We start from the raw sequence: 22,780 nt of genomic DNA, 5'->3' as shown, positions 1-22,780 counted from the left end.
AGGATAAAGCAGTTAGTTGTAGATTAGTTTGCACTTAAGTGTAGTGAATCAGTATCTCTCTCTCTCACACACACACACACACTTCTACAATTTCTATCAGATGTTACTGTGTTATTGGTTAATCAAATTCATGCGTTATGAAGTGGTAACATCTATCTATCTATCTATCTATCTATCTATCTATCTATCTATCTATCTATCTATCTATCTATCTATCTATCTATCTATCTATCTATCTATCTATCTGACAGATATTTACATAAAAAGATAGAGCTCTCTCTCTCTCATATATATATATATATGTGTGTGTGTGTGTGTATGTAGTGTGTGGCTCTATTTTGCGTGTGTGTGCGCGTGCGAGTGTGAGTGAGGGTGCGCGCGCAAGTATGTGTGTGTAAAGAATGAAGAGCGGAAGTAGACCGACCATTTTGAAATCCTGCACCGCCTGGGTAAGATGGAAGATTTCTCCTTTTCTCTCGTTCCGTTTGTGTTTTGTGATATATCCAAGGGGGTATATAATCAGAGTGTGTGAGATGATCTGCGGTGTGATGTGAAGGTGATACACAATAACATCAGGTCAGATTTACAGCGGTATGGGGCGGCAGAGGCGCGAGGCGGAGAATCCCTCAAATCTTAATCTCTCACTCTCTCATTCACTGATTGATACCTGGAGATGGACGCGTTCATCACTGAGATCGGCGGGGGGTCGGGGTTGAGGTTGGCATCGTGGGGGGTTGGTGGCGGTATCGGTATCGGGCTTTGTATCGTGGTCGGTATCGAGTATGAGGCAGTGAATGGGGAAGTGTAACAGTGTCGAGCTCCAACTGTAACATTCACACAGACTGGTGTCTCTTGTTGCTCTGGTGGTTCCGCGCGCCGTTCTGCTCAAGGGTTTCTCCGGTTCCGCGTGCGTGTGTGCGTGCGTGCGTGCGTGTGTGTTTATCTTCTACCACAGGACCATGTGGGAACTGATACACTATCAACTAACGCGATTCTTTCTCAGTCTTTATTTTCTTTTTTCCGTGGTGCATTTCTCCGGTTTCCTCCCCTCACCGAGGAAGTAGTGAAGCTTGTTTACTTTGTAGCGCTGCGTCATCAGATTGCAGTATTCTCTCTGTTTCTCTTTTTGTCTTTCTCTTTTTTTCTGTCTTGATGTGTTTCTCTCCATCTCCCAATCTCTCGCTCTATCTATACGTCTCTCTGTGTCTCTGTCTTTGTCACACTCAGTATTTCTCTCTGTTTTCTCAATTTGTCCATCATGATTCAAAGGCTGTGTATTTCTCTGACTCTTTTTCTCTACTCATCTATGTCTCCCTCTTTTTCTCTATTTGTCTCTATTTCCTTTGCTGACCTGTTTCTGTCTCCCACTCTGCCTCTGTTTATATTCGTCTCTGTATGTCTCTCTTACAGTCTATCATTCTCTCTGTAAGTTTTGCTCTTTATCAATCTCCTCTTTCATTTACCCACTACTTCTCTTTCTCTCTCACGGTCTCTTAGTCCCCCTTTCTCTTTTACCGTGTCTCCCCCTTGCTCTTCGTCTCTTGTGTGAAACGTGTCTAATGTTAACTAGGTTACTGAGACAATACACAAGTGTGAGCAATGTCTATCTTGTGTAGTTCAGGATTAAATTTCTTTTTTCTTTCCACTGTATTAAAGCTTGTAGCTGATATTAAAACCCCAGTCAGGAAGCAGTGGCAGGGCAGATTTCTGGCACTGCAGTAACACAAGCACTGACAGAGTAATGAGGACTGGGGCTGCATTGTGTAACAGATCTTCCACATTGCAAAAAAAAAACAAGAGGAGCACAAAGTCCGCTGTTTCTCTGCCTGATTAGATAAGATACACCCATTATCTGTCTGCCCTTCAGTCTTTACTGCTTTTTATGACTGAGGACCGACTGATTTATCGGTTTTCCTGATGGGTCTGCATCGATATTCGCTTGCTGGAACTATTGGCAAATTATGGCAAAAATCCATAGCAATAGTTTTTCCAGGTTGCATTTTACAGTACAAGAGCGGCTTCTAGAGGCAAATCAGACACCATGCCCTGTTTATTTAAATATTTATTTATTATTTATATATTAATGTTAGACATAACTGTTTTTATTTATTTGGAGTGTTAGTTTTTGTCTGTTTGAATGCATTTCTTTTATTTTCTTCACTATTTATTAATATAATTCATCTATTCATATTTGTTTACATTTTCACGATTCAGTATGTTTCTTTTTATTTTTTCGAATAAAGTTCAATATTTATTACAAATACGTTCGTTTTATTAATTGCTTATCAGAAAATGAAATCTAACCTAGCTATCGGTAAAATCTACTATTGGTCAACTTCTAATTATGATTTTTGGTTCTATACAGCCACAGACTTCCAGCTCAGATCTTTAAGATTCCAAAGACGGACCCTCAACGTTTCTGTTTGTGGCATGAAAAGTGTATTCAAGATTATCAGGAACTACCAAAGAAATTGTTGACCATTTACATTTATAGCATTTGGCAGACATCATTATCTTCTTCTTCTTTTTCTTTCGGCTGCTCCCATTAGGGGTCGCCACAGCGGATCATCCGTCTCCATACCACCCTGTCCTCTATATCTGCTTCTTTCACACCAACTACCTGCATGTCTTCCCTCACCACATCCATGAACCTCCTCCTTGGCCTTCCTCTTTTCCTCCTACCTGGTGGCTCCATCTTCAGCATTTTTCTACCAATATAATTCATGTCCCTTCTCTGCACATGTCCAAACCATCTCAATCTCGCCTCCCTCACCTTGTCACCACAACATCCTACATGTGCTGTCCCTCTAATAAACTCATTTCTAATCTTGTCCATCCTCGTCACTCCCAACGAAAACCTCAACATCTTCAGCTCTGCTACCTCCAGCTCCACCTCCTGTCTTTTACTCAATGCCACTGTCTCTAATCCATACAACATCGCAGGTCTCACCACAGTCCTATAAACTTTCCCTTTCATTCTTGCAGATACTCTTCTATCACAAATCATTATAAAGAGCAAATTTATTGTTAGGGGCCTTCCTTGAGGGCCCAGCAGTGGCAATTTGGTGGGGTGATTTGAACTTCAGATCCACACACTCATATCAAACACATTTTAGTGCTTGGATTGATTGATTGTATTGTAGATTCATCTCCCACATCAAGTGGCATATTGAAACAATACAAGCGCTTTATTCCTCATTCTTTTCTTCCCCCTCTTTCTCTCTTTATCTTTCTCTCTTTTTGCAGCGTGATGGATAAGGGCCACACCGTGAAGCTTTTTGTGGGGAACCTGGCCCTGGACACCACACAAGAGGAACTGTCTGCCATTTTTGAGTCCTATGGCCAAGTGGTGAGCTGCAGCGTCCTTCGGCAGTTCGCCTTCGTTCACTTGCAGGGAGAGGGTGCAGCCGAACGCGCCATCCGTGAGCTCAATGGCCGAGAGTTCAAAGGTCGTAACCTGGTGGTGGAAGAGTCGCGGGGACGGCCGCTTCACTCCACCAAGGTGTTTGTGGGCAACCTGAGCGGCATGTGCACCACAGAAGACCTGAAGGAGCTTTTTCAGACTTTTGGGAAGGTGCTGGAGTGCGACAAAGTGAAAGGTGTGTAAAAGTTCTATTATTAGTTATTAGATTGTATTGGTTGCAGTAAATAGATTTTGCAGTATGGGATTAGGATCCTTGTTTTGTCTGTATTAATGCTACTGTAAAGGTAAAATTTTAACCAGACAAGTCCACAACTCCAATACCTGCTAGACAGGAAATATGTAGTTCATGATTTATTGTTTGGAAGTGTGTAAAAGGTTTCTCAGTAAAGCAGAAACGAGATTGTGGTTCTTAAGAACGGGTTTTAAGAGCACCAGGGACGCAACCTGAAATACCCAGAGTGATAATAAGATGATGGATGGGTGCAGAGATGACAGAATAACACTTCTTCTTCTAGACAAACAAGGGCAAGACCGAACATGTAAGAAGGCACATTAGATGCTGAGATAGGATCAGAAATGGTGATTAGATCAGAAAGAGAAAAAGTCGTTAGTCGGGGTTTGAAGAAGCAAGCATTGTATGGGTTTTTTGGCTGTATGAAGCAACTGATTTTTTAAATAAAGGGCTTAAAACCACTCAAAAGCCTGCAGCTGTGGGCGTTTTTGAGGGAGCTTGGCAAGCCTAGGATGTGCAAACGGTTTCAATGATCTTTTGATGAAATGGGTATTTAGGATTGTTGGATATTTAAGCATGGGATCTGAGTTGACTAGAGTGTGAACAGTAAATCCATAGAGATTCTCTAGGAACTGAGTGATTGCAGCATATGTGCTCGAATGGTTTGATGGAACGAGTCTATTCTTTGGGGAAAACAAATTATCTGATATCAGAGATGGTTTATATAGTTATAGGGTGAAACCATGGGTCCATTGTCAGGGTTAACGCAACAAGAAGTGGTAACTTTCTTAACAGGTGTGATAATCACAAAACCGAAAATACCTTCAGTGGTTAGATTACAAACCCCAACCACAGAGAGACGCAAACCATTGGAGCATATTAAGTGAAAAGGCAAGACCACAAAGTCAAATCAATGTTGTATCAGGGACAAAAATATCTTTACTCATAGCTAGCTATCACACTAAAACCTGGATTATGGTTCCTCTAATTACGCATACGCAAGGTTAGGTGTGTATTCACCGCTCCGTACGTACCTCATTTTTTAATCATTGCTCAGTTCAATTTTGGTACAGCTAGGGGGAAAAAATGCAAATGCTAATATTGTTTAGCATTTTTATAAATTAACATTATAAACATTTGTGAAAATTAACATTACTTACTCGCTTAATTACTTGCAAAACGATTTAAAATAAATTGGCTGTTTGGTGAAAAAAAGTGTTCCATGTGTATCTTTTTATTAATGAATTAATTAAAAAATTTTTTGCTATTAAAATCAGAAAATGTGCAAATTGAATTGATTTTAATAAATGGAAAAATAAAATTAAAAAGTTTACATTCGTTAGACCCCATTTGAGTAGTACAGATGTTTTGTGTTTTTACATTTAATGTTCTGAAGATATGTTCTATTTACCTATTCTACTTATTTCAGCATACTTTAACAATTGTCTGCATTTAAAAAAAAATCATAAAACGCAATAGAATCCATATCGTTGGTCGTAAAAACGTTGGCGAAGACGGCGGCGTGGCAGCGATCTCGCACATGCTTAGTACAAATCGTGTTTCGGGGGACGGATCATGTAGCCACAGTGGCATGAGGCGAAAACTAACAAACTTGCAGTCCGTCACTTAATGTTTGTGAAGGAACTGTTTATTATGTTTCGCACTTAAAACAAAAATTGCAAATTGCGTCTACTCAAGATGTATCCTGTGGTCATATGGAGTGAAACTCAAAAATCAGTACCACATGGTATTAGACAAGGTCAAATTGTTTAGTCAGTCACAAATGACAAAACAATGCCAACTTGTCTCAAATTGTAAACTTTAGGTTGTACCCTAGACCATTAGTTAGTATTACATTTAACATTTGAATTGTACAAACCATTTCTAGAATCTGCTAAATGACCAAAATGTCTGTCTGGATCTTGTAAATTAGTAGCCCTTGTTGGCATAACAACAGTCACGATAGCCGCAGCAAGTAACTAGAAACACTGTCATTGTGTTTAAAAGTTGCTATGCATAAAGTTTTACAGGTTATGGCTTTGACACCTTACAGACCGGGTTGTTTTGGGCCTGGAGTGGCATCTAAAATAGCACTTTTAACCTCCTGGATATACACAGCGGTTGCAGGAAAATAGTTCAACAATCCTACTCGCCTTGCTGATGTTTTAGCATGCTCTTATCAAGTCATGTGTCAAACCAAGCCATTACGCTAGCAAGAGCGATGTGGGTGAGAAAAGAGATTAACCTGAGGTAGTAGTGGGATAATTCCTACAATGTTCTCTGAATGATATATCGTAACATATATCTCATGATATATTATTGAGAGTATAAATGTGTAAAAAATGTCACGCTGTACAATGTCTCACTGAGGTAAAAACATTCAGCAGCAGTCAGTTCATACATTGTATTGGGCAATAAAGATGTGAGGTACATGGTAACAGTTTATTTGCTGTCTGTTTTAGCTCTTATAGTGTGTGTGTGTGTGTGTGGTTTTGTCTGAAGATTGAATGTAATGAGAACAGCATGAAAAGCCAGATATCTGAGAAGAGTTGTAGGTGTCTAAGGCTAAGCTTATAGTAAAATCAACACATTGTAGAGTTGTATTGGAGTGTCTTTGCACAGTTTTCAAAACAGTCAATCAAAGTTAATTGTGGTTTCAATAACAACATTTGGATCTAGTGAACTTTTGGATTTGCTTGAGATACTGCTGTCTATCATTTCAATGACGTAACTAGCATAAAGTTTAGCTAATCCTATACAAAAAGCATCCACAAATGACCACGCATTGGCATTTCAGCTATTTACACCAATGCCTTTCATTTATGGCTGATTACTTGAACTTTAGGTTTGCTCAACTTTCATAATAACAGTATTTGAAAATCTTTCCTGGTTTACTGGCCACTACTCAGTAAGCAATACCAGTTGTGGGATTTTTCTAATATTTTGATTGCTTGGTATGTCTAGTAGGCGTACCAGATTGTTTTTTTTTCCCTTTTTTTTTTTACATTTTCCGAAAGCAGCTTTTAAAGTAAAGAATTTTTGAGCTGTCAGGAAAATAACCATTAAACTGAGAGTATTTTATTTTATTTTTTTTAAACTTTGCCCTGGATGTTTGGTTTAATGCCCTGGTTACCTACTTGGCTTCAGCGAAAATAAAAATATTTATGCATGCTGTATTGTCATGGATATGAAGGATCAAACGTTAGCAAAAGGATGACTGTATGAACAGTCATTTTTGTTTTTCACTTGTACATATTTGAGCTACAACTTTACAACCCAATATCCTTTGTGCTCGATGTTCAGTATGTTTGGTAAATAGTCAAAAGGCTCTATTTAAACCAGTGTTTAGTTCACAGCGGTAAACTTGTATGATTGTAATATCTGATAGAGACAAGAGTCATCATCCTCGTTGTAAACTTTCACCCAATTGATCCTATTTACTGATTCATGTATTCAAAATCATATGTGAAGAACTGCTGGCGTTCTTGACAATATAAAGTCAGGATTTGATGCATCAACCCTACACAATTACAGCCTGGCACTCTTCTTCCACAGGCTACGCCTTTGTGCACATGGAGAACAAGGAGGACGCACTACAAGCCATCGAAGCCTTGCACGGGACCTCGTTTAAGGGCCGTCCACTTTCCGTGGAGTTATCCAAAGTCCAGCCCAGCAAGCAAACGCCGACTGGAAAGATCCCTTGTGTTAGTTGTGGTAAACAGGGTCACTATGCTGGCGAGTGTCCCAGTGGGAAGCCTGCTCTGGAGCAGTACCAGAGTCAAGCAGCAGTGCTAGCGGCAGCCGCTGCCGCTGCTGCCGGACTTCCACTTCAGGTACAACAGAGCGTTCACAATTCTGTCTACAACACCACAACTTTTGACCCCACCTATGCTGCTTTGACTGGCCTGACTGCTGCTGGCGCAAGAGCAGACGGTGCGACCGCAGTGGCACCTGCTGTATACGGAGCCCTCGCGAACCAGGTTTACGGAACTGTCGCAAACCAGCTCTATGGAAGCACAATGGCAAATCAGGCGCTCAACACTGGGGCCACTGCTGCGCAGGTCTATGGCTCTTTTAACCCTGCCCTCTATGGCCAGGTGACAAGTGGAAGTGTTGCAGCAGCTGCAGCCGCTGCGGCCGCCTATGGGCCACAGGTTTACACACCTGCAATGGCCAACCCTGTGTTTTTAGCCGCAGCACCAAGCATGGATGTACCTGCGGCTGCTGCTGCCGCCGCTGCCGCTGTTAACCCGGCCTACACAGTAGCTTCAGCTATTTACACAGCCAGCCCTGCATACAGTGCTTTGGGAGCGGCTGACCCAACTGCCATCTTTGAGGCAGCGAGGGCTCAGTATTTTGCACAGGGACAGCACGTGCTAGCAGAGCAGCAGTCAGCTTCTTCAAGATCTGGGGAAAGGGACAGGAGCCCACTCAGAAGATCAGCACCTCTGCTGCCTGACCCAGTTATGAAGCCCTTCCTGTATCAGCGGGCCAAGCGTCGAGCCCTGCTGCCTACTCCTGCAGGCCGGGAAGAGGCCGCCGCCCAGGAAGAGGATGCAGTGGCCAGGTAGGTTTTTTTAAAAGACACAGAAAGGCACATTTGCAATAAAATGTATTCATTCTATAGCTAATATTTTATTTACTTTGCTTAGAAACTACAGCACTAAAATCAAATGTGTATTAGGGATGGTAAGATTCACTGCATCGGCATTGAATTTTATTTTTTAACATTTTTACGTAGGTAAAAAAAATATATGTAGGGTATGAAATTTAATAATACAGTGGAACCCAGTTATGTTGCCTACGGATGCCAAAAGCGTCGAGATAACCGATAACCGATGATCAAGATAAACGAAATCCAATATGACAGCAATATGTTAACGTGCTTGAAATTTCTTTATATACATGATGTGCGTTATTAAATGAGAATGTGCATGCACGTGTTTTTGGAGTTTTTTTTCAACAACAGCGTTGCCGTGATTTGATTGATTGGTCATGCGGATCGAGATAACCTGTAATGCGGATAAGGAGGCGGAAGCCGAAGTAAACGCAAACAAAGTTTATTGAAAATACTCAGGATATAATCCACCAATACTTGTAGCGAAGCAGTAATATCCAGTGGTGCGCTCCTGGAGCGCGGTCCACGAAGTTCTGTGAAAGCAGAGACAGTTCGTGTAGAGAATCCACGGATCCGTGCTATGGAGAGCGCAGCGCTGGGCAGCAACGGATAAACGTGGTACAGACAGCGTGAACATGGAAAACAGCAGGATCGGGGGAATCCGGGGTGCCGTTAAGAGAATGTGGAGTCCGAGAAGTAGGGTACGTAGCGGGATACGTATACGATATTACACAGACCGCCATGAACCAACACATACGATCATGCACAAACAATAACGGGAGAAGAAGCAGGGTGCTTCGGGGAATGCCGAGGTTTGACAGCCGCCGTAGGGGGCGTGGCAGGGGGATTCCTGACAACTGACGTTAAGTGGCAAATTTGCCCCCCGCCTTGTGCTCGAGATATTAGGGTTCGGCTACATAAAAGAATCGACATAACCGATTAGAAAATGCTAAGAAAAGCGAGAATTTGTCGGTTCCACTTCAAAAATGTCGATTTAATAGGGTTGGCGAGTTACCCGAGGTCGAGATAAGTGGGTTCCACTGTATATGATTTTCTTTCAGTACTAGCAAAATATTTAAACTTTACTTGATTGGTTTGATCATCAACAATTGCCTTTCTTTCATTCCGAGGACACCATATTTGGCTGTCTACTACCGATTGACCGTGTGTGTGTGTGTGTGTGTGTTTGTTTTTCAGGTATTATGCTGAGTACTATCAGCAGTACCAGCAGCTTGCTCAGTACCCACAGTACCCAACAGTTCATTACACAGCCCCGAGCCCACTGGCGGCGGTGCCTGGCATCCAAACGCTGTCAGCCGTTCCTACCGCGCTCGACCAGCTCAGGCCAGTGCTGCCCGCCGCCCCCGTGCCTGCCGCTGCTGCCATCGCCGTGGCAACATCCCGCGTGTATGAGCCGCCGCCGATTCCGCCGTCGCGCAAGGAGACCCTCCTGCGCCGCTCCGAACTCGCCCTGCACCCCTCCGAAACGCCCTTCCGATAGTGTGCACTTCCTCCCACTGCCCCCCCTTTTTTCCTCGCGCCATGTTTCTGACTGTGTGTGGATGGTGTGTGTGGTTTTTGTAAGTGGGGGGGTCCTGTGTGTGTGTGTTTGTTTGTCTGGGTGCCTTGGCTTTTAAGAACTAGAATATCTGACCTTGGTCCTGATCACACACCCGGAGTCAGGGTTAGGCAAGGGAGCGTGTGCACACACATTCATCCACATAAGTTTAAAATTTCAAACCGTAAACCTGTAGACAGCTTTAAGGTGTAGGCTGAACTATTCACTATCTGATGTTTTATGTGTTTTTATATATAAATATATATAAAAGTAGTCTATGAATGATACCGTACTTGAGATTTTTAAGATTTGCTTGAAATAATTCGAGGAACTATAAACGGTTTACGTAGACTTCTGTACTATAACTCTTTAAACACATACACGTTGATGCGTTTTTAATCACGTTTACTCCCCGAGGTGTGTGAAGTCCTGGACCAGGGTTTGACACTTTTTTATTTAATGTGTTTTTCGTGTGTGTTGTGTGTGTGTGTGTGTGTGTGTGTGTGTGTGTGTGTGTGTGTTTGTCTTTTCGAATCAGTGTATGTGTGTTGATGTCGGTTGTGTTGGTCGCAATGACTGAATGACAGGCACACACACACACACGGATTGACACACACGTGCGTTTAGGGAAACTGCCTCGATCTTCTTCCACGACGCATATATATACACACACACACACACACACCTTTTACATCCTGAGAGACAAAAAAATAGAGTAAATGATCAGTGATGACGTGTATCACTCCCCCCCCATCCCACATCACCCATTTTGAAAGCTGAAAGACACTGTGAATCCTTTCTACTTTTAGTTTATGTTCATGTAGCTACACTGAGCAGCACAGTGTTCAGACAGGGACTAGCCAATTTGGGAAACATATGATGGCTAGATGTGCCATTAGCTAGGATTGCTCCAAGGCTGATCAGTCCTACATTTATTGATGTAACTGCCATTTTGCAATAGTACAGCCATTTTTTAGAATCTTATCAGAAAGTTTTTTTTTTTTTTTTTTTTTATGAAATGTACTAAATGGGACTCGAGCGTCTTTTAAAAAAAAAAAAAAAAGGAAAAAACAACAACAACAAAAAAACCCCACGAAACTCCATAATCTTTGTTTACAACCAGGATTGAGAAGTAGCTGTTTTCAGAATGAACATGTTTTTAGCCAAATTTTTTTTCTTTTCTTTTTTTTTTAAACTCAGTGGCTTATTATTCGTATGCCTTATTAGAGCAATGTATAAAAAGTGTGCTATTTTCTGATTGTAGTCTTAAAATGTGAAACTAAATGGAAGCCAGCACAAAGCGAGTGCTGTACTTGGTGTGGGATTCAAACGAAACGGGAGATCAGTTTCTTTCAGTCTTCTGTCCCATTCGCTGTATATCATCACTAGACTGCCCCTCGTCCATCCTCCATCTCTCTCCATCTGTCTTTAACTGTGTGCCATCATTATCATCATCAAATCAACTACCTTACACGTACCTACACAATGAAGAGACCAGTGTTAATGGGAATGTCTGAGAAATTGTCTTCATTGGTGTAGATTGTATGTACAAATATAACGGAATAAGGGTCTATGCATGGGCTTTAGGAAAAATTATCTAGTGTAACCAAGTATATATAATAAAAAAAAACACAAATGTTTGATTTCTTTGAAAAGTAAAGGGAGAAAAGTTTTTCTGTTTTTTTAAAAATTATTTTTACTTTTTTTTTTTTGTTTGTTTTTGTTTAGTTTTCTGTGTTGATGTTTCATGAATGCTTTTTCTTTTGTGAAACGACCAGACTCAAATGAATGGGAGCCTTGAGAGGAAGTGAAAGGACTAGAGACTGCCCCCAGTCCCTCTCAGTTTCTGTGGATGGGGTAAGTTGGGGGTGACCCTCGCTCTGTCCCCTTAGCTTTACCAGCCCCCGAAGGAGCTGCACTACACAACGCTGCACCCTTTGAGTAAATAACTACCCAGCGCCACTCTTCTAAAACTCCCACAATGCAAGTTTGCTACACTGGCCGATATTTAGTTGCTTTTTTTTGGAGGGCAGGGGGGGGGAGAGAACAGCAATGGTTTGGAGATGTAGTGAAGCTTTGTGTGTACCACCTTTAAATCTTGTGCAATGCCTCTTGGTGACGTGGTACTTGTCGAGTTGACGCTTTGGTTTCTGTGATTATTTTTGGATGTTGTGCATGCCATATTTTGCTTTTAAATTCCAAAACCCAAAGAGCAAAACTTTCTGACTTCACTGTCCCAACTGAACTAGGTCCACCAAAGGAACTGTGGACGCCGTTGGGGTGAGGACAGTCGCGCAATGCACAGGAAGTTCTCTTGTCTCCATGCAGGTAAAAAGCACTGTGCTTTGCCCCACCCTCCCCCTTCCTCTCGTCCACCTGATTGCGCCTGTACCGAACACCTGCTCTTCTACCCCCACTACACTACCCCACCTCCCCACCCCTCTGGTCTCCACTCTTCTGTCAACATCACCACAGCCAGCGGGGAACCTCTGTGGGCCCGAGATTTTGTTGTCGCGATATATTTTGCCGAAAGAAACCACTGACTGGGTTTTGCTTTGCAGCTTGATTGACAGCAGGGGCTAACAGTTTGCTGCTGCTTCCGTTGGGCTGATATTCATGTTGCTGTCAGTGACGAGTGAATGGAGCAGTTCTAGCTCAAGTGTGTGTGTGTGTGTGTGTGTGTGTGTGTGTGTGTGTGTGTGTGTGTGTGTGTGTGTGTGTGTGTGTGTGTGTGTGTGTGTGTGTGTGTGTGTGAGAGAGAGAGAGAGAGAGAGAACGTTTGAAGCTGTCACTATAGTAAAGAGTGCTTGGGTGTCGGTCTGTTCAGCGTCTCAAGGCTTGGCAGATGTCGACTTTTGCTCAAGAGCCCCACTTAGTATATTCGCCGATCTCGCTTGCCCCCCCCCCCCCCCCCCTTCCCAAACTGTTCCTTTACACCCTCCCCTTTTTTTTTCCCCACCCGGCCCCCTTTCTCCTTTCCTGGAGTTTGTTCGCCGTACACACACAGCTTGCCGCCGTCCTCGTCGCCTTCCCAAAACCGGCTCTCTTAAATTTGTTCAGTGTTACGCACTTGCCTAACCGCCTGAACGCACCCCCTTGAAGCTTCCCCTTAAGTCAGGCACTTTAAACTGATCGTTCACCCTGAAGACCACACCAGACTCTGTAGCTAGAGCTTCAGCCAAAAATGATACCCTCCATTTCAGAGGTCACAGGTTTGATTTCCCAGCTGGTCAAAAGTAAAAATTGGATTAATGAGTTCAGGAGTTTAATCCAGCCAAGCAGGAGCTACCTGGTAGTTGTTTGAAGGCAAGAGGAATGGCTTCCCATGACTTCTGCTGCCTGGACTGAAAAAACCTCTAGACACACCATTTTTGCTAATAAAGAATAAGATTTGCTCTGAGGGAACTAAAGAAAAAGAACCTTCTAGATGTCCTCGGTGTGAGTTCTGCCTTTTCATGCTGCACGAGTTTGAAAATATCTGCTGGCTTCATGTGTCTCGCATCACCTATACTGCTTTGTCTAGAGCTCTAGTCACTGATTCTGGGGTTTTTTTTGTTTTTGGGTGGAAAATCACTTTAACGCCCTCCCATAGAGTTTGTTTGTTTTAAATCCTGTGATGCCACATTGACCGTTAAAAGCCACCCCTCACCCCTAGATGGTGTGTTAGTGTCAGATTTTGTTCCAGGAGACCTAATGCAATCGGGTAGACACGAATTAGGTAAGTTAGGTCTCGCTGGGTGACGCTGGAACAAAACGCACTTCCAGTAGATTGGTGCTTTCGCCGGTGTCATTAACTGTCTTCAAGTGATGTCCACTTAAAGTATACACCAGATGTTAAGTTTACATTACTGACGAGCATGTATATAAGGGATGTGAGGTGTACACCGGGTGTATCCAAGTGCAACGTCTGGTGAATACTGACTTGAAGATGAGTGCATTTGGTTGACACTTTGTCTGAGGGTGTGCCTACTTTTTAACCTAATTCCTCAAAAAAAATCCTGTTAAGTCTTTGAGTTTTCAGCTGACACTGAGGAGGACAACTCAAAATAAGAACGCTGATCGTTTTAACCAGATTCATCAAATTTAACTTAAAAAAATTAGTTTCTCAATGGTTCTTTGCGTAGTTTACTGTTCTAGCTTCCCAAAAGGGACATTCCCAGAAATGAATCTTTTGTTTATTAATGGTTCACATCCACACCTGGATAAGTTGCCTGAAACATCTAATGGTTTCATGGGTTATTAGTATTTTGTGTCAGGTAAATTACCCATTGTCTCAGCCCTCCCCTTGATAACAACAGCAGTAATATGAATTCCCATCTGACTCCACTTATTGTTGCATCGGTTACACGTTCAATCTAAGGCTGCGTGCAAAAGTAGCTCAGGTCTGATATAAAAAGATTGGAATTTTTTATCTTGACAGTTTTGATAAAGAAAATCAGATCTGTGTCACTATTAAGGCTGAAATTCTGATGTGTCACACTTTCACCTTGTAGCCTAGTGGTTAAGGCTCTGGATTACTGATTGGAAAAGCTGCCATTTGTGGGCCCTTAAACAAGGCCCTTAATCAGCCATGCTTCAGGGGTGTATCATGGGTGACGCTGCACTATGATTCTACACTATGGTTCCTAGGAAATGTGAAGCAATTATTTCACATGTGTCAAGAAAAATGCGTCTTTACCTGGTAACCCAAACGCAACCATGGTAGCCTTCAGGGTGTCTTCAAATAAAATAAAGCTTCTTGAAAGAACTTTTTTCTAAGATTGAGGATCCACACTCAGAAAAACAAGTTTAAGATTAACTCTGAAAACCTTAAACCCTTCATGTGGAAAGACAAAACTTTTACAGCCAGCTGTAGGGCTACTTCCATCTTGGGGCTTTGACTTTCTCATAGTCATACATTCTCTCTCACACACACACATACTTGTGCTGTGTCATAGGATTTTCAAACAGCTGAGATGGTAGGAAAACCAGCCGTGAATCTTCTTGCCACTGGAGAAGGGATAATACCAGCAATTCATCTTGTTTAAAGGGCTAGATCGGGGGCATCCAACCACAATTTGTTACATTGCTTGCAATTTACTGGGTACATGATCAGGAGGAGCAGCTAACCTGACTGAAATTTGACACCAGTTTATGCTTTTACTACCATTACTGAGTGAATAGTTCATGACTGGAAATGAAAACTATCTGAAGTCAGTGGTGTCAATTTGTAAAGAATCGATGTAATATCATGAAACTGTTTTCTCACTGAACTGCCTTCAGATACAGTTTATTCCCTTGTTCATAAACCGGTCAACACTGCTGGGTTTTATTATTCGGTCCCCTGAAAAACTTTGATAACATTTGATGAGTTAATGGCTCTTGGGGTTGTCCTACCCGGTAACCAAATAGAATCCTATACACACACACAAGGCTTTGCCCTTTTACAAAACATTTCCTTTTAGAACCCAGGAACCGACATTGTCTAAAGAAACCCTTATCCCATAAGAGTGTGCTGAGAAAAGAGAAAGGTAAGTATTCTCTAGCATATGATAGAATATCTGCACATTATCTTTGCACAATTGGGGGTCTGACCTTACTAAGGAAACTGAATGTTTATTTAAATATGAATGTGTGCTGAGGCGTTTAGTGTGTTAATACTGACCTCTGTCAGCAGTCTTAACAATTCCTCCACGCTACGCCAGAGACTCCAGCTTGATGTTCTCTTAACAGCGACATTGCTGCCCTCTACTTTTCTCCTTTTACTCTTGGGTGTGCACATTACCACAGGCAGTGCAGTGTGATAGCGTGTTTTTTTTTTAGCACACGTTCTTTTTTTCCGTTCATCTACTTAGTTGAAGGTTTTTATCTATTTTAATTTTTTTGGCACATTTTTTTGTTCTTACCAATTTAACTTCTTTTTGAATATGACTATATTTGTGACAAGAAATCTTAAGAAAAAAATAAAAATTTAGGATGGGATTAGGCAGTATATTGCCCATAATTTTGGCGCTTTGGAGATGGCGGGGTAACTGCATGCTGTATAACACTGTTAACTGCACCAACGTAGTGACTGGATAAATGTAATTGCTGTTTCACATCAGCTTCTGCACACACAATTTGTTGTCGCATGCAAACCTATAATAAACTAATCATACAACAAAACGTTTGTTGTGTTTTTCTTTTAGCTGTAATCTGTTAGTTTTCAGGTCCAGATTTTTATTTCCAACAGATACTAAATGAGTTTAATGACTTCCATTTCTCTCATTCTTTTAACTGCACAGCTATTGGTTAAGGGCCTTGCTCAGGGGCCCAGGTGTGCCAGCTTGGTGTGGCTGAGATTTGAGCTTCTGACCTTGTTGCCCCAAAGTCCAATGGCTCAACCATTAAACTACCACCTACCCTTGTAATGGTTTATTTTTTTTATTTATTTTTTTTTTAAAGAGAAAAATCAACAGGACACAAGCTTTGAAAAGTTTTTGGAGTGGTGCTAGATATGATACACATCCAATACTTAATCTACTGACTATTAATCTAGGAACACATTGAATGTCATGTTTAAAGACTCAAGAACATGTTTTTGTTGGGCATCAACTAGTATTACTCACGCTTTTTTCCTCACCATTACTCTAGAGCTGCAATATAGCTAGAGTAATGGGCCAACTAGAGCAAAACCACCACCATCAAGCATTCATGCTTTACATTCTTGTTTAGGATAAACTTTCTTTAGGCTTCTCCCTTTGGGGGTCGCCACAGCGGATCATCCGAATGTTTGATTTGGCACATTTTTACGCTGGTTGCCCTTCCTAACGCAACCCTCCCCATTTATCTGGGCTTGGGACCGGCACTAAGGTTTGTGCAACCCTAATGGCTGGGGTTGGTTCCCTGACCGGGGACCGAACCCGGGCCGCAGCGCCGCATCCTAATCACTAGACCACCAGGGAACAACATTCTTGTTTAGGATCCTAGTTTCAAAACTTTGATGGGTTTACATTTAGGTTCCCTTCCTTCTTTCTGCATCGCAATCTAACAATGCTTTAAATATGAACATAGGCAAATGGTGAATTAGGGTGCATTCAGTGGTGGAGAGTAACAAAGTAAATGAAAATAATTTTTGTACTTAAGAAACTTTCACATGGAGGTTTTTCCATTTGGGGAGACTTTACCTTCACTACATTTAAAAACCAAGTGAAATATCTTACTTTGTACACAACTACATTTTGCATTATCATTTATGAGTGGATAAAAACTTGGTCAAGTTCACAGAAACCCAACAATCAGGGTGGAGCACACGCTCCGTTTTGCTCTTTTTTTGATCGCCTCTTGGTGGTATCTACTTGGCACCAACATACAGTTCAGCATCAATTCAACAGCATGCAAAACATTTTGAGAGTAATAAATGATTGAAGCAGCTCCTGACTCTAAGTTGAAACAACACCCATGGCCTTATTTTTTCAAGTATTTGAAAAGAATGTTTTGTGCTCATGATAATTTTAAATATAAATCCAGAAATCACAATATATGATTTTTAAACTATTTATTTGTATGATACAGCTGCAAATAAGTATTTGAACACCTGTCTATCAGCTAGAATTCTGACCCTCAAAGACCCCAAAAGTATGCCTTTAAAATGTCCACCTCCACTACATTTATTATCCTAAATTAGATGCACCTGTTTGAGGTCGTTAGCTGCATAAAGACACCTGTCCACCCCATACAATCAGTAAGAATCCAACTACTAACATGGCCAAGACCAAAGAGCTGTCCAAAGACACTAGAGACAAAATTGTACACCTCCACAAGGCTGGAAAGGGCTACGGGGAAATTGCCAAGCAGCTTGGTGAAAAAAGGTCCACTGTTGGAGCAATCATTAGAAAATGGAAGAGCTAAACATGACTGTCAATCTCCCTCAGACTGGGGCTCCATGCAAGATCTCACCTCATGGGGTCTCAATGATCCTAAGGAAGGTGAGAAATCAGCCCAGAACTACACGGGAGGAGCTGGCCAATGACCTGAAAAGAGCTGGGACCACCGTTTCCAAGGTTACTGTTGGTAATACACTAAGACGTCATGGTTTGAAATCATGCATGGCACGGAAGGTTCCCCTGCTTAAACCAGCACATGTCCAGGCACGTCTTAAGTTTGCCAATGACCATTTGGATGATCCAGAGGAGTCATGGGAGAAAGTCATGTGGTCAGATGAGACTAAAATAGAACTTTTGGGTCATAATTCCACTAAACGTGTTTGGAGGAAGAAGAATGATGAGTACCATCCCAAGAACACTATCCCTACTGTGAAGCATAGGGTGGTAGCATCATGCTTTGGGGGTGTTTTTCTGCACATGGGACACGGCGACTGCACTGTATTAAGGAGAGGATGACCGGGGCCATGTATTGCGAGATTTTGGGGAACAACCTCCTTCCCTCAGTTAGAGCATTGAAGATGGGTCGAGGCTGGGTCTTTCAACATGACAATGACCCAAAGCACACAGCCAGGATAACCAAGGAGTGGCTCTGTAAGAAGCATAGCAAGGTTTTGGCGTGGCCTAGCCAGTCTCCAGACCAAAACCAAATAGAGAATCTTTGGAGGGAGTTGAAACTCCGTGTTTCTCAGCGACAGGCCAGAAACCTGACTGATCTAGAGAAGATCTGTGTGGAGGAGTGAGCCAAAATCCCTCCTGCAGTGTGTGCAAACCTGGTGAAAAACTACAGGAAACGTTTGACCTCTGTAATTGCAAACAAAGGCTACTGTACCAAATATTAACATTGACTTTCTCAGGTGTTTAAATACTTATTTGCAGCTGTATCATACAAATAAATAGTTAAAAAATCATACATTGTGATTTCTGGATTTTTTTTTTAGATTATGTCTCTCACAGTGGACATGCACCTACGATGACAATTTCAGACCCCTCCATGATTTCTAAGTGGGAGAACTTGCAAAATAGCAGGGTGTTCAAATACTTATTTTCCTCACTGTATATAACAGAAGCTGTATAACAGGAGATATATAACAGAAGTATAACAGAACAGGAGATATGTAACAGAAGCTGTATAACAGAACAGGAAATATATAACAGAACAGGAGATATATAACAGAAGCTGTATAACAGAACAGGAGATATATAACAGAAGCTGTATAACAGAACAGGAGATATATAACAGAACAGGAGATATATAACAGAAGTATAACAGAACAGGAGATATATAACAGAAGCTGTATAACAGAACAGGAGATATATAACAGAAGTATAACAGAACAGGAGATATATAACAGAACAGGAGATATATAACAGAAAAGAAGATGTATAACAGAAGCTGTATAACAGAACAGGAAATATATAACAGAACAGGAGATATATAACAGAAAAGAAGATGTATAACAGAAGCTGTATAACAGAACAGGAGATATATAACAGAACAGGAGATATGTAACAGAAGCTGTATAACAGAACAGGAAATATATAACAGAACAGGAGATATATAACAGAAGCTGTATAACAGAACAGGAGATATATAACAGAAGCTGTATAACAGAACAGGAGATATATAACAGAACAGGAGATATATAACAGAAGTATAACAGAACAGGAGATATATAACAGAAGCTGTATAACAGAACAGGAGATATATAACAGAACAGGAGATATATAACAGAAGTATAACAGAACAGGAGATATATAACAGAAGCTGTATAACAGAACAGGAGATATATAACAGAAGCTGTATAACAGAACAGGAGATATATAACAGAACAGGAGATATATAACAGAAGTATAACAGAACAGGAGATATATAACAGAAGCTGTATAACAGAACAGGAGATATATAACAGAAGTATAACAGAACAGGAGATATATAACAGAAGCTGTATAACAGAACAGGAGATATATAACAGAAAAGAAGATGTATAACAGAAGCTGTATAACAGAACAGGAGATATATAACAGAACAGGAGATATGTAACAGAAGCTGTATAACAGAACAGGAAATATATAACAGAACAGGAGATATATAACAGAAGCTGTATAACAGAACAGGAGATATATAACAGAACAGGAGATATATAACAGAAGTATAACAGAACAGGAGATATATAACAGAAAAGAAGATGTATAACAGAAGCTGTATAACAGAACAGAAGATGTATAACAGAAGCTGTATAACAGAACAGAAGATGTATAACAGAAGCTGTATACCAGAACAGGAGATATATAACAGAACAGGAGATATATAACAGAACAGGAGATGTATAACAGAACAGGAGATGTATAACAGAACAGGAGATATAGAACAGAACAGGAGATGTATAACAGAACAGGACATATATATAAGAACAGGAGATGTATAACAGAACAGGAGATGTATACCAGAACAGGAGATATAGAACAGAACAGGAGATGTATAACAGAACAGGAGATATATAACAGAACAGGAGATGTATAACAGAACAGGAGATATATAACAGAACAGGAGATGTATAACAGAACAGGAGATATATAACAGAACAGGAGATGTATAACAGAACAGGAGATATATGACAGAAGTGGTTCTAGCCACATAAAATGCATACTCTGCAACCTAGTACAAACTGTGCAAGACAAAAGAAATTACAAGACAAGTGCAGGACAGATACAAAATACACACAATGGTGCCGACCAGTCTACCCACTGTATAATATTTTCTTCAGTAAAATTTAGAAAAAAGATAACTAAATAAGAGTGTAATAGTAAACATATGCACAAAATGTAGGTGTACAAAAACAACATGTAAACAGTTATAATATAAACGGTGCTATTGACATGAATGTGTATGATTTGTATTGATTATTAGAGTGTGTTAGAGTTCAAGTTAACAGTCTTGAAGTCTTCTTCATCCACCACTGGGTGTATTATTATTATTATTATCATTATTATTATTATTATTATTATTATTAAAATTTCTCCACTCTACTAGCTGCCAAATAGTGATCTATAGGGTGAACAAGGTGAAGCTCCAAGCAGTTTACTAATGATAAAACAGGCTGAGGACTGTGGAGCTATGGGAAGCAGGAGGTTCTGGTTACACCTTGTGTAAAGCAGATCTGGGATCAGAGTGGCTCCAGACACACCTGCTTGAACCCAACGTGTGTAAACTGACCTGAAGTCAGCGCGTTAAGAGGGTCTCGGCTTCTGGCCATTCTAAAGGGGCAACAGGTGTCCTCCAGTGGGCGGGGCCGCCCCTTTTTGGGCGTGTCCAGGCGTTAAATGAAGCCGCCTCTGATTGGTGGATTAGTGTCAGGCCCCGCCTGCGTTCCCATGAAGTCTCAGGGCGCTGTTACTTATTGGGGAGCGGTCACGTGTGCGCCTCTTGACCAGGACAGGAGCACTCCGCACCTCCACTCACGCAAGTCCGGACAAAGTGGAGTCTGGCCTTCACCTCCTCGGTCTCAGTCCCGACATACACACACTCTGAACTTACGGAGAAGTTGAGAAATTTGTTTAGAAGCAGGTTTATAGAGGGACATCGGAAGCCCTTTTTAAAAACAAAATGACAGCTGTTGAGACGCAAGTGCAATACAGCACCTCGTACACGGTGCTGAGCTCGAATGAGTACATGATTCAGGAGGATGACTGGGACAGGGACCTGCTGCTCGACCCCGCCTGGGAGAAACAGCAGAGGAAGGTAGGTCTCAAAACAAACAAAAATAAAACACATGCACACAAAGAAGGTAGATAAATAAATTTGCATTCAGGAATTTCTCCTCTTCCAGGAGTATTGGGTGGTTTATTGGCTCATACACACACACACACACACACACACACACACACACACACACACACACACACACACACACACACACACACACACACACACACAGACCCTCTTCCACCCTTTACTATGTATCCAGTCATCAGGCATCAGGACTGAATCAGTTCACTGACACTTTGCATGGACTTATATGGCAGTGATGTGTATCTGTATAACATAATTATTGAACAAAAAAAAACACATTTTGGATGCCAAATGCTGTAAATATTGATTTGCATTTCATTTCTTGATGATGTCACTCACACCTTAAATTTACACTTCGAATGGATTTTACACACACTGGAGATCGACGCACAAAAACCCCCCCAAAAAACACGCAGTTAAATACGAATCCGAACTTAAAACCGAACCGAAAGTCGTTCAATAAGAACTAATTCTTGCTACTGATACAGGATATGTCAGTGTTGTCCTGCTGTGTGCCCCCCACCCTTACTCAAACCTCCTGAACTGAGAGACTAAATATATCCACCTCCTTCAGAACTTTGGCTTTAAAAGTGTTTCCCAGCTCAATAACATTGTAAGTTTTTACAGCGTTTTTTTTTTTTTTACCAAAAAAGCGAAATGAAATCGACAAATAAATGGGACCCTAAAAAGCACATGATTAGGAATTTTGCTTTTCCCAGACTAATGAGTCAACGTGTAAAAGTAATGTAACCGAACAAAAGGGTTTGTAATCCGGTTTGGGAATCAGCAGATGGGATGCATGAGTTAAGCCAGAGAAGAGCTGTTTAACAGAGTGTCACAGATGCCAATGAGTGACATCAGCATGCTCATGCCATGAACGAGTCAGTGAAGAGAGCAGACCTCAGGTTTATGGCATCAGGTGTACAAGATTGTTCCTGCCAGAAATAGAAATAGGTGTCAGTTATTACCTGGACAATATACTTTCCTGTACATGTGTTTTTTTTATATGTTTATATACATATAAATATACATGGACACTAAGGAGACGGAGTACATAAATATGCGTATCACATGTAGACAAACCTATTGTACAGCACTCCAGTTTAAAAAAAAACAACAACTTTTTTTGATGAGTTTTTTTTTCTGTAGGTTGTCTGAGAAGAAGTGTAAGAAGAAATGTAAATGCTGGATGCTGATAGTGAAAAACAGATCACTGTTTTGTCTGTTTATCCACCAAAAGGTTGGAATTTCCTG

General features: G+C 41.2%; 2 protein-coding genes across 10 annotated transcripts in view; both read left to right on the top strand.

The window, feature by feature from the left end:
* Positions 1-344: 344 nt before the first annotated feature.
* rbm14b (RNA binding motif protein 14b) lies at positions 345-15,976 on the top strand. 9 transcript variants are annotated; one of them, XM_083540901.1, is made up of 6 exons: positions 345-449; positions 3,247-3,599; positions 7,212-8,223; positions 9,472-11,689; positions 12,082-12,539; positions 12,589-15,976. In XM_083540901.1, exons 2-4 carry the CDS (start codon positions 3,251-3,253, stop codon positions 9,773-9,775), a joined length of 1,665 nt encoding a protein of 554 aa, XP_083397027.1. In that variant the 5' UTR covers positions 345-449; positions 3,247-3,250; the 3' UTR covers positions 9,776-11,689; positions 12,082-12,539; positions 12,589-15,976. The 9 variants fall into 9 exon arrangements, with proteins under 9 accessions (XP_083397027.1, XP_083397026.1, XP_083397024.1 ...); XM_083540900.1 differs by having other exon boundaries at positions 12,082-12,553; positions 12,603-15,976; XM_083540898.1 differs by having other exon boundaries at positions 9,472-12,545; positions 12,603-15,976.
* Positions 15,977-20,919: 4,943 nt separating this feature from the next.
* The window catches only part of actn3b (actinin alpha 3b), a 35,522-nt gene continuing 33,661 nt past the window's right edge, over positions 20,920-22,780 (top strand). The window contains exon 1 of the mRNA XM_083542672.1: positions 20,920-21,475. Coding sequence (XP_083398798.1) covers positions 21,341-21,475 — 135 coding nt within the window. The 5' untranslated portion in view covers positions 20,920-21,340. The remainder of the gene's footprint in view (positions 21,476-22,780) is intronic.

Source organism: Silurus aristotelis (genome assembly GCF_946808225.1).
Source record: "Silurus aristotelis genome assembly, chromosome: 5".
NCBI classification, from domain to species: Eukaryota; Metazoa; Chordata; class Actinopteri; order Siluriformes; family Siluridae; genus Silurus; species Silurus aristotelis.
The sequence above is the reverse complement of the archived record's forward strand: the minus strand, read 5'-3'. Positions and strand labels throughout refer to the sequence as shown.

Coding starts and splice junctions, on each gene's coding strand:
- rbm14b (XM_083540901.1), top strand. CDS start 3,251: ATGGATAAGGGCCACACCGTGAAGCTTTTTGTGGGGAACCTGGCCCTG. Junction 3,600..7,211: donor GGAGTGCGACAAAGTGAAAG/GTGTGTAAAAGT, acceptor CTTCTTCCACAG/GCTACGCCTTTGTGCACATG. Junction 8,224..9,471: donor GAAGAGGATGCAGTGGCCAG/GTAGGTTTTTTT, acceptor TTTGTTTTTCAG/GTATTATGCTGAGTACTATC.